Below are 14,127 nucleotides of genomic sequence, written 5' to 3' on the forward strand. Positions count from 1 at the left end.
TTTATTTACTTCTGCTTCTTGCAGGCCTCTCAGGACAGAGTCAGAAGTTCCCGAATTATTACGAGGACAATGTCTGACGGGCAAGTGAAAGGTCCAGAACTTGCCTTAGCAGCCTGACACGCTCTCCACTAACAGGATCCCCCACACACACGTTTGCTAGGAAGCTGGGGGAAATGAAATTGAAAGGGGGGTGTCATTGTGAATCTGGCAAAACATGCCACCAAGTCAACCTGCAGGCTAATGGAGGGGCAGCAGCGATGACCCCAAAGAAGGCCTTTTTTTCTCTACCCTGTTTACATCAGGTGAATCTTGTCCTGCTCACCTTTCAAAGATGATTCCTGTTTTCTTTTTAACTAGTCTCTTTCCACTATTGCATAAGCTCATTTGTTCCACTCATGAGAATCCTGCAAGAATCGTCGCTGATAAAAAAAATGTCTCTTATCCACACCAGTTTACACAGCATTTTCAATACAGGTTGATGATTAGACGTGCTTGTTCATCAGTCAGGTTTCGCCTGATGCCCCCTTGAGAGATATGAGCAGGATTCTTGGGATTATGAAGATGGCCACCTGCAAATTAGACCCCTGACTATTGTGGCTTGCTCAGTATTGCTGGGCCAATTTAGCTGCTCTTGTCTTTAGCAGTGTAAATTGCTCCTTGGAAGAAGGGATTTTGTTCTAAGCACTGAACGAAGCAGCCCTGAGGCCTTTATTGAAAAAGATCCTGCTAATTCACAGGCCTGTTTCCACTATTCCATTTCTGAGCAAGGTGATCCAGGGTGGCAGGCCACTTTGGGCATTTCTGGATAATTCGCCTACCCTTGACCCATTTCTGGTTGGCTTCTAGCCTGGTTTTGGGTCTGAGACAGCTTTGATTGCTCTGTTGGATAATCTCGGACTACACATGTACATGGGGTAATTCCTCTTTGATAATTCTGATAGAGTTACTGGCATTTGGTGCTGTAGTTCATTAATTATTATTAAAGTCTTTGGGAAATGACGTCTGTGTATGTGGGGGGGGGGGAGTGTTTACAAGGATTGTCACTGGAGTTTCCACCAGAGAGGCTGAATCATCTATTGGAGACATCAGTACTTTCTGCCTTGGTGCCTGTCCTTTTGCAAATGCTTGTGATTATCTGTATGAAGCCACTGCCTGCGATTAGCCGTAGTTTGGGTACTGGAGGGGTCACCAATAGGCTGTCTTAGCCTTGAAGAAGAAGAGTTGGGTTTTATATCCCGCTTTTCACTACCAGAAGGAGTTTCAAAGCAGCTGACAATGGCTTCCCCTTCCTGTGAGATAGGTGGGGGAGAGAATGCTTCTGACAGAATCGCTATGAGAGAACAGCTCTAACAGGACTGTGACTAGCCCAAGGTCACCCAGAGGTTCCAAAAACCCCTCAAGACAAACGCACAGGAGTCCCAGGGACTGGGAAAACCTAAGACAGTCTTTATTTTAGGGAAATGAAGACAAGCTGATCCAAGAATATGAAGGCAGGAATTTATATTCCTTTATTTTAGGGAAGGCAGCATCAGCAGGAGAACCAGCAGTAGGTGAACATAGTTGAAGACAAAGAACAAAAGAGAACTTGGCTAGTTATACCATTGGACACAGCATCCCCTCCCCCAACTAAATTCAAGTGGGAAGTCCAGTTTCCCACAGTATCCATGTTTGATCTAACAGGGTGCTGAAACATGGGACAGCCAGTCTAAGTAATGTGCAAGTTTTTGCTCTGCTAGGAGATTGTTATGCATACCTAGTCTAAAGGACACAGTTAAGAACACAGAGTCTTTCTAGAGTGTAAAGCAGGGGTAGTCAAACAGCGTCCCTCCAGATGTCCATGGACTACAATTCCCATGGGCCCCTGCCAGTGAAAGCTGGCAGCGGCTCATGGGAATTGTAGTCCATGGACATCTGGAGGGCCGCAGTCTGACTACCCCTGGTGTAAAGCAAGGAGAAATGGGGGGCTATTTCAAGGCAGCCTCTATGGGCCAGTCCAACTGTGAAGCAGCTAAACTGGCATGGGCCAGGGGTGGCCTATGACAATTGGTACAGCACAGAATGGGGACTGTCTGGTTGCTGAATGGGACAGGTCACTGCCCTCAACCCTGAGCTAACTTGTGGGTCCCAGTTGGCTTCCAAGCCGCTGGCAACATCTAAGTACTGTCTCATTTTGTGGCTATCCATTCAAGAGCTTCATCGATTGCCACCCTGACCATTCCACGCACATTAGATTACGCACTTTCAATGCACTTGAGAAGGAGATTTTCTTGTTCAGCACACAGGAAAATCTAGCTGCAAAAAGCACATGGAAAATGCACTATGCAAAGTGTGCAGCATGGGACTGCACACCCAGCAAAGGTCTTCCTTTGCATCCTCCAGAAAGAATACCTGCACTAGATGAGCAGATCTGAATGGGGGGGGGGGAACAAAGTAAAGAAAGAGATACTGTCCTTGAGGGCTTTAGACTGAGTTTGCTAAGGAGCTGAACACTGATGGCTGTAATCTCTGTAGGCTGATTTCTCCTGTTCTCATCCTGATGCTTAGATCAGACTGTTTGTTAATATGCGATGCAAACCTGGCTTTAGTGCATACCTTGAGCCAGCGTATTCTTTGAGCTGTTGGAGGAGCCGGGCCCTGAGTGCTTCTGTGCTGTGACTTCTCTCCCTGCAGAAGAAGGACGTGCGCATGTTGCGCTTCATCCAGGAGGTGAACACCACAACCCGCTCATGTTCCCTCTGGGACCTGGAGGAGGACACCGAATACATTGTGCACGTGCAGTCTATCAGCATCCAAGGCCAGAGTCCGGCCAGCGAACCTGTCCACTTCAAGACCCCCCGGGAAGCTGAGAAACTGGCTTCCAAAAACAAAGGTCAGTGTAGGAATCATAGAATCATAGAGTTGGAAGGGGACCTCCAGGGTCATCTAGTCCAACCCGCTGCACTATGCAGGACACTCACAACCCTCTTGCTCATCCACTGTAACCTGCCACCCCCTTGAACCTTCACAGAATCAACCTCTCTGTCAGATGGCTATCTAGCCTCTGCTTAGAAATTTCCAAAGATGGAGAACCCACCACCTCCCGAGGAAGCCTGTTCCACTGAGAAACCGCTCTGTCAGGAACTTCTTCCAGATGTTTAGATAGAATTTCTTTTGAATTAATTTCATCCCATTCATTCTGGTCCGTCCCTCCGGGGCAAGAGAGAACAACTCTGCTCCATATGGCAGCCTTTTAAATACTTGAAGATGGTTATCAAATCCCCTCTCAGTCGTCTCCTCTCCAGGCTAAACAAACCAAGCTCCCCCAACCTTTCTTCATATGTCTTGGTCTCCAAACCCCACGCCATCTTTGTCGCCCTCCTCTGGACACGTTCCAGTTTGTCAACATCCCTTTTCAACTGGGGTGCCCAAAACTGAACACAGTACCATCACCTCCCATGAGGGGGAGCCCTGAGCCTCCAGTAGGATGACGGAGGGTCTGCAGAGCTGTGTCCAGAAGATGGCAGGGAGGGGCAAATGACATGGCTGGCATAAGGCTAGGAGCTGAGAAATCCTTGGATATTTGGGGGCAGCCTGGAGAAGATGGAGCTTGAGTAGGGGTGGAATGTCAGCCATAGAGGATAATGCCATAAAGTCCCTTTTCCAACACAGCCGTTATCTCCAGAGGAACCAACCTCTGTCATCTGGAGATTCCAGGAGATTCTGCTGTGTGAGACAGGATGCAGGATCTAGACAGACGGACCACTGCTCTGATCCAGCAGGGCTCTTCAGGTGATCTTATGAGCTGGGCCCTGCCAAGTTTTTGCCTATCAGGCCACAGCAAACGATTGCCTAGCTCTGTTCTGGGGGAAGTTTCACCTCCCCAGGATCTAACAGCAGTTCTGTGTGAGCCAAGCACAGAGCCAGCAAGAGGTGTGGCTGGGGCGGGAGCTGGGCTCACCATACCTCTTGGGGCCAGCTGCACATTTGCTTGAAAACCAGTGGGGCCTGGGTTCCCCACAGCCAATTCAGCTTCCCTTCAGCGCTAGAGCAACGTCAGGGAACGGCTTCTTAAAAATAAAGAAAAGCCCATTTAGGCTCCGAATGCCACCACAGGGGGAGGAAGTGCTCCTGCCTTCCCTCCAGGCCATTTTTGTCTGCTGCAACTGTGCCGGGAGGGAATTTCGCCCTTTCTTTGCTGTTCCAAAAGCACAGAATTCTCCACAGGGAACAGTTTAAGATGGGAAATAACTCCTACGCAGCACTGTTTTGGCAGGAGAAAATGGTGTATGTGTGTGTGGGGGGGGGGGGGCAGGAGCCCTTCCTCTCCCTGCGGAAATGTTCTGAGCTCATTTATTTTATTTTTTTAAGTCCCCCCCTCCACAGCTGCTGTGCGGCTGTGGAGAACACAGACCCAACTCTTTGCTAACATGAGCATGTACATCTTGCACTCTGTCTACTTGACTTCTTAGCAGGAATTCTAGTTACTTGGAAGTGCCACACGGATCGGCTGGAGGCTGCTATGGCTACACGTCTCTTTCCCCAGTGCAGCAAATCACTTCTCTCTGGAGATAATTCAGGCGGGGGGGGAGAGGGGGTTGTGAAGTCTGAATGCCTTTCCCCTGCGCACCACAGTCCCAGCCCGGCTTGGTCCCTCATGCATCGGAGAAGCACGGATTTCCCAGAGCTTGTCTATGGCCCAATTCAGGGATGTCCCTGTGAAAAATGACACCTGTAGCAGACCAGGGATGCACATCAGGGGGCCGCTCAGCCATCTAGAAGCCTTGCTCACGTCAGCGTCCTACAAAGTGTGAATTTCTCCAAGAATGTCTCCTCTGTAAGTCAGTCGCTGGAGCTTTTGTCACTTCCCCCAACCCCCCTGCAGACTGGAAGTGGCTCTGAATTTCTCCCCTCCTTCTCTCTTTCTCTGCAGATGAAGTGACCATGAAGGAGATGGGGGAGAAAAACCAACAGCTACGAGCAGGAGAGATTCTCATCATTGTTGTGGTCTTGTTCATGTGGGCAGGTCAGTAGGACGTCCGGCCTTGCAGGAGCAAACAGCAAGGTAGCTTGCCTTGGGTTGTACACAGGGAGTATTGCTTTCACCCTGACCGTGAGGGATTCCTTCATACAAATGCACGTGATTTAAAGAGGACAGTTTAATAAGTCGGGTTCTTTCTCTATGGAGTGACTCTAACAACCACTTTTTCTCTGGTCTTGCTTAGACTCAGGTGGTCCAGAATTCTAGTCTGGAGTTAAGGAATGGATTTGTCACAAACAACACAATGTCATAGTTGCCATTTCCCCTGCTTTTTGAGGGTTAAGGAGCTAGAATAGAATGAAGGGAGTTGAACAGGTGATTTCATGCTATTGTTGGGTCTTTCATCTTGACAAGTTCTGGTCAGCAAGAGTATGCTTATCGTGTTAGATGAGCAGCCTTCATGAATTCTGGAGGTCTCTACACAAAATGGTGCTCTGAAATCAGGGCAAAATGTCTACCACCCCTTAAAACTGGCTGCAGAATGCATCCTTCTGAGAACCTCAGCAGGCATCTACCACTTGTGGCGTCTGTGAGTGATGCTTGCTAAAGTCTGAGAAACCAATGAAGTCTCGAAAGGATTCCCAGTCAGGCTTCAGCATCCCAAATAGAACTCCTTGCTTCTTCCCAAGATGAACAGGACCAGAATAAATTATACAAAACAGTAAAAACCATTAGAATAAATTCTGCTGTGTGCATAGAATCTAACTTTTTTGAAGTACGATTTTGAGGGTGTATAACATGCCTGTTTGGGCTTTTTTACCTTGCCTTTTTAGGTAGGGGTGGTGGTGATGGTGGTGGGTTTTTTTAACCCTGGGTCTGAAATAACTACCCATCACAGGCTCTACCTAATCCCGTGTCGCATCCTGCTTATTTGCCCTGGCTGATGCCCTTAATTCAGCTGACAGCTGAGAATTCAATATTCTAAAGACCCCAGACTCACCAGTCAAAGGTTATCTCCTGGCCTGCCTCACAAACCATCTCCATTTACTGCATTTACTAGAGCTCGTTTCTAAACAATAGGACTGTTAAACATACAACTGGGCTAAAGTATCAGAGCATAAAACAGTGGAGGGGCAGTAAACTTTGATCCTCTTACAATTGGTTACCAGGAAGACTTCCTCCAAAGCAAAACGGCTCCTTGCACAATGTCACAGCAATATGCCAAGCAATGGCAAGGGGTGGCCAAGTCCATGGGAATCAAGGAGCTGATCCACTTGAAACATCTGCTCCTTGGGCTTCTCCCTCCCTCCTCCTGCCTCTCTACCACACCTCCCAGGAGGACTTCTATTTTTCAATCTGGGGGAAATTTCCACACATCAGTAAAAATAGCGTTACGCTGAATGGCAAAGTGCTAAATTTTTTCACATTTCCCAGCCCCTCCTCATCTTTTTGCTGTCTCACTCTTGTCTGGCGCCTTTTCACATGTTTCACCCTCCATATCTGCTGTTGAAAATGGCGGAAAAGACCAATGACCCTTATACGTGACTCACTTCCGCCTGTCAATCAATTCAGGCAACCAATCCCCTTTCTCCAACAGTTTAAAGGTCCCGCAATGCCCACTATTTTTTTTTTATTCATTCCTCTCCGTTGCTTTTTTAACACCAATCCTTATGGGATCACGAGTCTTACAGCTAAAAATTAATATCGTTCCTGATTTTTTGGGGGGAGACCTTTCGAGAGGCATGCTTTGTATTACAACTTTGAAAAAGATATTCTTTTATTTCTGCCGTCTCCTGCACACTTGTCCGCCTATTCGTTGCTCCAGGAAGTTAGTCATTTTAAAAAAGAAATTCCCGTCCCCAGAAACAAGGGAGAGAGAGGCAGGTGCGAGGGTGGGACAAAGTGGGACTCTTTATCGCATTAGAGCCTCCATACCTTCCTTCTGCTGGTTGCCTGCTGGTTGCTCTCCCGTAGCTAGCACTAAATAGGTTGATGAATCCACTTTTGGGGATTCACCAACTCGTGCCTTAAAATGGAGGATGTAGTGAGCAGTTCACTGCCCAGACAATGGATGTGGGTGACGTCATGTGGAGCAGCTGGAATATAATGGCTACATTAGGTAAGCATTTCACTATATTTATCGCATGCAGAAATGCCCTCAATATTCACAGCAGGCCCTGTCCTTGGACTCAGGATGAGCTTGCAAGAAAACTGAGGGCCTTTTCGCACAGGGATCTTTGTTGCAAATTGTTTGCGGAATGAAAAATCGCCATTTAAAATAGTGGAATTCGTCGTTATGCATACCTGCCTTTGTAGTGGAATCAGTTGCGTTTTTTAGCGTTTCCCACAGGCTTCCGGTCTCGGCAGAAATCGCTAGAAAGGAAGCGCTATTGCCAAGCTCGTCCCGCCCCTGGCCGTCAAGCAGCCAATGGGCAGCCGTTAGCATGCTCCCAAACAGCCCCTTTCCCTTTAAGAAAGGTTTTTTTAAAAAAAAAACGACCCATAGCAACGAATCTAGGTAGATTCGTTGCTACGGAGAGACCCATCCAGCTGCCTAATGTGAGCTGTCGTTTGATTGTATGATCGTTTGCACGCTGCCTCGAGTGATAATAAAAAAATCCCCCCCCCCTCTCACGGGCCCGATTTTCGGCTGAATTTATTTGTAAAAAATAAAGGGACTTTATTTCAGCAAACGGGCTTTTCAGTGGTTTGTGCTTAGTGACTAAAGGTGAAGGACTGAAGCCAGGGAAGCCTCTAAACAGAAAGAGGCTCGCCGGTGCGTTTATCCCCGCTCGCTCGGAGAAAAAAAATGGCGATCGCTTCGCCGGAAGTTTGGAGGAGAGAGCCAGGGGGAGGGACTTTGAAGAACCAGCAACAATGGTAACGCACAGGTCTTTAGCGCTACTGTTGCAGATTGGTTGCAGGAGTGTATCGCTATCCGGAGGGTGAATCCACTTTTCTGGATTCCCCTGAAAGCGCCACAACGAAGCGCTTTTTGCTGATTGGTTTCAGGATTGTTGCAGATTGTCTACGACGTCGTGGGTTATGGCAAATTAGTAGCGTTTCCAAATAGCAACCATTCTGCTACTTTGAAGCCGTGCGAAATGGCCCTCAGCCATTGTTGTGGTTATATTTGTGACCTCTTAAGGGCCAGAGCCATTGTTGTTCTTGATGAGGACTCACGTACAGTCTGGAATGTGGTGCAGGAGCAGGACAGTGTCGGAGTCAGAAGAATCTATATCCTTGACTAATGTGGAGTGAAAATTGGTGGAAGAAACACTAGCAGTTTTGAGATATGTAGTTGACACTGCACTACTGGCAGAAAACAGTGAAGATTTGAAATGATGACTGATGAAGGCGAAAGGCGAAAGTGGCAAAGCAGGATTACGCCGGAACATCCATAAAACAAATGCATTAATTGATAAATTGCCACAGCTTTAAGGCTGACAATGAAGAAATTGAAATGGTACAAGATTTTCTATACCTTGGTTCCATCATCAACCAAAAGAGAGACTGCACCCAAGAAATCAGGAGATTGAGGCTGGGAAGGGCAGCCACGAAGAAGAGAAACAAGATCCTTAAGGGTAAGGACGTGTCGCTGGGGACCAAGGTCCAGATAATTCATGCCACAGCATTCCCCATTACTGTGCATGGGTCTGAGAGCTGGACCATGAAGAAAACTGCCAGGAAGAACGTTGGTTCTTTGAAATGTGGTGTTGCCTCTCCAGATACTGCAGACTGCCAAAAAGACAAATAAGCAGTTCTGGATCAAGAGACGTCTTAAGAAGCAATGCAATACAACCAGCTTGTAGCAACTTGAGAAGGCTGTGTTCAGTTCCCTCCTCCCCACCTTTTTTTTCTTCCTGATTCTCTACTGGAGAATTATACCTCATTTATACAAACACTGAACAGTTCCCTGGGAGAAAATCGATGCTTCCGAGGGTTGATTCTATGCCATTGCACCCTGAACCTCCTCAGGTGCCATCCCAAAATTTCCAGGAGTTTCCCAACCTGGATCTGACAGCCCTACCCTCCATCCCCCGCCAGTCACCAGGGTAGGCCGATTTCCAATTACTTGCAACATTCCCTGCCTTCGTCCTGCAGTATACCCAGTCCTCATCAGGGTTCCTTCCTCCTTTATTGCTTTTAGAGGCTGATTTGCTAAATTGTGTTTTCTTCACACTGGAGGAGTCCCCTGAGTGTGCATACCTTCGGCTCAGGCTCCACGCTCTGTTATTTACATAGTCTGGCATTTAAACAAACCAACAAACAGGCTCTGGGGCCGAGACCTTGGCAGGAGTTCCCATCCTGGCTCATCTGGCTGCATCCTGCCAGCAAAGAGGTAATGCAAATGGAGTTTGTGCTTGTCTGCTCTCAGTGTTCGGCGTCCCCAGCTCCATTCGGCAGCTGCTTGGGCGGCATGAAACATTTATGAGAGCAGGAAAGCTCTCCCCGTGAGGTTTGCTATCACTTTAGCTGGAGGGCTGGGTGGGGGAGGGCCACTTCAGGTGAATTGAGTGCTGAAGCAAGGCCGCGAGGAGACAAAACAGTATCATCCGTGTCCTGCTCTGGATTTTCTGGCTTCCCTCACATGGCAGGCATACAGATCGGTGAGAAGAACCCCTCTGAATGATGGGGCCAAGATGGCCGCCTCGCCTGAGGTGCAAATGTGAAGCAGCTGTGGGGGTTGAGTGGTTTTGCGTTTTTCCTTTGAGTCTTGGGGAAAAAAAACACATTTTTATGTTGGGATGCTTTACAGCGGCTGATGAATTGCTTAAATCAGGGGTAGTCAAACTGCGGCCCTCCAGATGTCCATGGACTCCAATTCCCAGGAGCCCCTGCCAGCGAATGCTGGCAGGGGCTCCTGGGAATTGTAGTCCATGGACATCTGGAGGGCCGCAGTTTGACTACCCCTGGCTTAAATGGTAGCCATTCTGTACGTAGGAATCGTTTAAGCCTTCCCCCCCCCCCTCTTTTTTCTGTATCAGCCCACGCATAGGGGAAGGGCTTCTAGATGGCTCTCCTAAGCACATCTAAATGTATCTTGTCTCTCCGATTTAAAGCTGGCAAACTTCTTGTGCTATACGTGCTTGAGAGCACCAGATGCATGATTATGACAGACTCTCTCTCTCTCTCTCTCTCTCTCTCTGCAACTGTATTTGTTTTCATGTCTCCCTTGCTGGGAGATCTCCCCTGTCTTATCCCCTGATCTTGGTATTCCAGTTCCCCAGTTCCCTCTTGGATGCTGGAACTGTGAATCCAAAATTAAACACTCCAGAAGGACTAAGAGGAGAGACACCCAGGGATGATTCGCCCTCTCTTCACAAAGGCCGTGCCCATTTGCTTGAGGAAGGGGCCACTGGGAATGGCATCCTGTCTGCCCTGGCTAGGTGCAACTGACACATTGCATTTGCAAGCAGCATGGAGAAAAGTTGCTTATTCAAGCACACCGATGCACTGAGGCTGCTGTGGAAGTTGCTGCTGTCTCTTTCATTTGTCACCAATGCCCAGGCTTTATTCCACACAGACCGAAGGCAGGGAAAGGAATATTCCATTGTTCTACTGTTTATATCCCCCCCTCCCCCAAGCAGGCAGCTGCAAGCAGATACAAGTCTATCTCCAGGATGGTTTGGCTCAGAGCAGTATCAAGTCACCTGGGGGTGAGCTTCATGGCCCCTGATCTGCTTGTTCCTGGCTTGGCCCTTCCAGCCTGTTCCACCCCAGCCCAGCCCAATGAAGCCCCTCCTACAAAACTTAAGAAGTATTTTAACCTGCTGGTTCTGCACATGGTTGTTCACACAAATCTGGCTTTGGGCTGGGGAGACTCTGCTACTGATTGGCTGAGCGGATGTCAAACATTCCGCAGCGATGTGGAATGTTCATCAATACTCCAGCTTCTCAAGGACCAACTTGACCAGAGTTGTTTGCAGTACAGGTTCGGAAGGTGTTACTTTGGCAGTCTGAGCAAGAGAAAAAGCCACAGATGGAGGCAGTTTTGTGGGGCAGACTATGAAATACGCAATGGTCTCCAAGGGAGGGAAATGAAGGGAACCTGAAGGAAGGCTGTCGAAGAAAGGGTATAGTGTAGGTTAATGGATCAAGAAAAGGCAAGTGGAAGGCAAGGTTCAATGGAAGCAAAGGAAGCCTGAGCTTTCTGAAGTGAGAGGGGATTTCTCAATAAATGTCAAAAGGCAGCTATGAAGATCAGTAATCAGATATAACACTCTCACAGAGCTGTTTTGTGCCACTGGAATTATTGTGGAATGTTTATTTTTGATCATTTTATTTTATTAGGGGGTCATTCTAATTTTTGCTAATAATCTATAATATTGATTTGATTAATTTTATTCATTATTAACCTTTTAGTCTCCAGGGTTAGCTTCTGGGCAGATGGAGAGCAAGGTATTTGTGGTCTTTTCTCATAAGGTTCATTCCACACACATTGGATAATGCACCTGCAGTGTACATTTACACAGGAAAATCAGTTTCTAAAGTGCACTGAAAATGCATCATCCGGTGTGTGTGAAATTAGCCAATGGGGTTCTTGCTAGCATCAAGGTGTGGAGGGAAGCAAGGGGCAGTGAAGCAGCAGATCCTCCACCCTTTTTCAGTTTAGGGAACTAAATAACCAAGGAGAATTTTTTTTTAAAGGAATGAATGAATGAATGAATGAATGAATGAATGAATGAATGAGGTATAATACTGTTAATAAAAATTAAACCCAGAGAATTAATTCCATAGTAGGGATACTAATAATGTTTAGATTAGGGGCAAAGCCTGTTGCATTCAGGAATACAATGGGCGCTAGATTGGGTGTGTGTGTGTGTGTGTGGAAGAACTCTGCAGGTGGCCTCTCCCTCCCCCCAGGACCTGGACAGACAGGCAAGCCGCCCTGAGTGGGTGTTAAGCGCTGAGTGGCACTTAAGCCATGAGACACGCTCCTCCTCCAAGGCTTTACCAGAAATATTAAATAAACAGATACTCCCATGACCTTAAAAGGTTAACTGGGATAGAGATGGCTTCTTATACTGTGTATGTGGTATTAAATTGAGACCACTGAAGAAGGCTTTTATAGCCTAAATGTATCTGGTCTGATTTCATTGGTTTACTGTTTCTAATCAGTGCCACGAATACTATACAGTTTAAGTCCAGTGGCAACTTTACGACCAACAACATTTAATTATGAATATAAGCTTTCATGTATCTGAAGAAGCGTGCATGCACATGGAAGTTATACCCAGAATGAAGAAGAAGAATTGGTTCTTATATGCCGCTTTTCCCTACCCGAAGGAGGCTCAAAGCGGCTTACAGTCGCCTTCCCATTTCTCTTCCCACAACAGACACCCTGTGGGGTGGGTGAGGCTGAGAGAGCGCTGATATCACTGTCCGGTCAGAAGAGTTTTATCAGTGCCATGGCGAGCCCAAGGTCACCCAGCTGGCTGCATGTGGGGGAGCGCAGAATCGAACCTGGCATGCCAGATTAGAAGTCCGCACTCCTAACCACTACACCAAACTGACGTTGATGGTCTTGAAGGGGCCACTGGATACAAACTTTGTTCTGTTGCTTCAGGCCAACATGGCCACCCACCTGAAACAAATAGAATTCTCATTGTTTGTGATGTGCACTGCACAGTATGTGACCTGCATAGTCCAAAGCCCTATTTCGTTTTGAGTTAAGTGCACTGTAATAATAAAGACTTATTTTGTTGAATTCTCTTCCTTTATGCTTGTACCCTCCACCTTTTCAGCCACTACCGGACTAAACACGGAATATGAGCTTTGCCCTTTTGGAATGCCGCCCTTGCGATTTAGCCTGTGACATTTTTTTCTTTCTGTTAGGGGTGATTGCCCTGTTTTGCAGACAGTATGACATCATCAAAGACAATGAGCCAAATAACAACAAGGAGAAAGCCAAAAACACGTCTGAAAACAGCACCCCCGAGCACCAGAGTGGGGGACTACTGCGCAGCAAGGTAAGAAGGAAGCACAGCTGAAAATCTGTACCCTTCATGGCAACCACAAAGCAAGTTTTGGAGAAATGCACAGGCCCAGGGCCAAACATTGGGCAGCAGAAGTAATTGGTAGGGTCCTGGCTGCACCTGGAGGTTGGCAACCCGACAGAAGACCTCCATGATCTACCAGGAATTTTCCCAGTAAGTTAAAGGGCCCATCTGCCCAGCCTAAGGTTGCCAGTTGCATGATGAAAAATATTGGGGTGGGGTGGGGTTGTGAGGCTGGTGGTGTTGCAGTGTAGGTGCCAAGTTTCCCAGCAGGACTGCAAAATGGAAGGAGGCTTTTTTTGGGTGAGGCTGAGTTGTTTTCTGAAGCTGTGCCATGGCATCATTTGTAATGGGGGGGAGCTATTAGAGGCAGCCTTTTCTTTGTATAACAAGGGACATGATAAATCGTAATTTTTTTTTATCTTGCACGTTTTTCCTTCTATCTCACCAAAAGGAGCCAGTTGCAATGTTTAGCTGACAAATGGGTGAGATTAATTGACTCAAAAGCTTTTGAGCAATTAAAGGGTTGCTCCTGATCCATCCGTCTTTAAAAATAACAACCACCGAAAGGGACTGTTTTCAACTTGCAAAACTAAAGAGTTGTCTAGCGGAACCTTGGAAGAGGAATCACCCGTTCAAAGTCAGTGCATGCAAGATCATACACATGTGCCCTCTAGGAATTGGCTAATTTCCTTTTCTTCTGAACATTTGCTATCCATATGCAAATATATGCAGATTCAATGTGGGCGAGGGAGGAACAGGTGTTTGCTGAAATGGTATCTGGGATCCTTCTCTGGCCTCTGATGGAGAGATGTGTGTGTGTGTGTTCATTGCTACTCACTAGAAATATTTCTTGCCTTCAAACCCCAAAAGATTTTTTTTAAGAGTGCAAAAGAGAAGGGACACCAAAAAAAGAAGACACATCCCCTAAAAAGAGGATATTTGGGACCCCGGGAACCTTGGGCCTCTCCTGCCTTTTACCAGCAGCTCCCAGGAAGAAGGCAGTGCTTGCTGGCGGCCAGAGCTCTCTTGTTTCTTTGCTGTGCCTGTGCTGAGGGCACAAATCTCAGGCTCCCACAAGCCCATTGGGGCCTGCCCTCCTTTCAGCCACTCTCCCAAGGTTGGACTCTCTCCTCCACTAGAAATGCAATTAATAAAGCTATTTCCAGC

At 47.3% G+C, this 14,127-nt stretch overlaps 1 protein-coding gene across 1 annotated transcript in view; it reads left to right on the top strand.

Annotated features, from left to right (window-relative positions):
• Positions 1 to 14,127, top strand: part of FNDC5 (fibronectin type III domain containing 5) — a 40,314-nt gene that overhangs the window by 23,662 nt on the left and 2,525 nt on the right. Inside the window, exons 3-5 of the mRNA XM_077337366.1 lie at positions 2,671 to 2,869; positions 4,910 to 5,002; positions 12,797 to 12,930. Coding sequence (XP_077193481.1) covers positions 2,671 to 2,869; positions 4,910 to 5,002; positions 12,797 to 12,930 — 426 coding nt within the window. The remainder of the gene's footprint in view (positions 1 to 2,670; positions 2,870 to 4,909; positions 5,003 to 12,796; positions 12,931 to 14,127) is intronic.

This window comes from Paroedura picta, chromosome 5, assembly GCF_049243985.1.
Source record: "Paroedura picta isolate Pp20150507F chromosome 5, Ppicta_v3.0, whole genome shotgun sequence".
Classification (NCBI taxonomy): Eukaryota; Metazoa; Chordata; class Lepidosauria; order Squamata; family Gekkonidae; genus Paroedura; species Paroedura picta.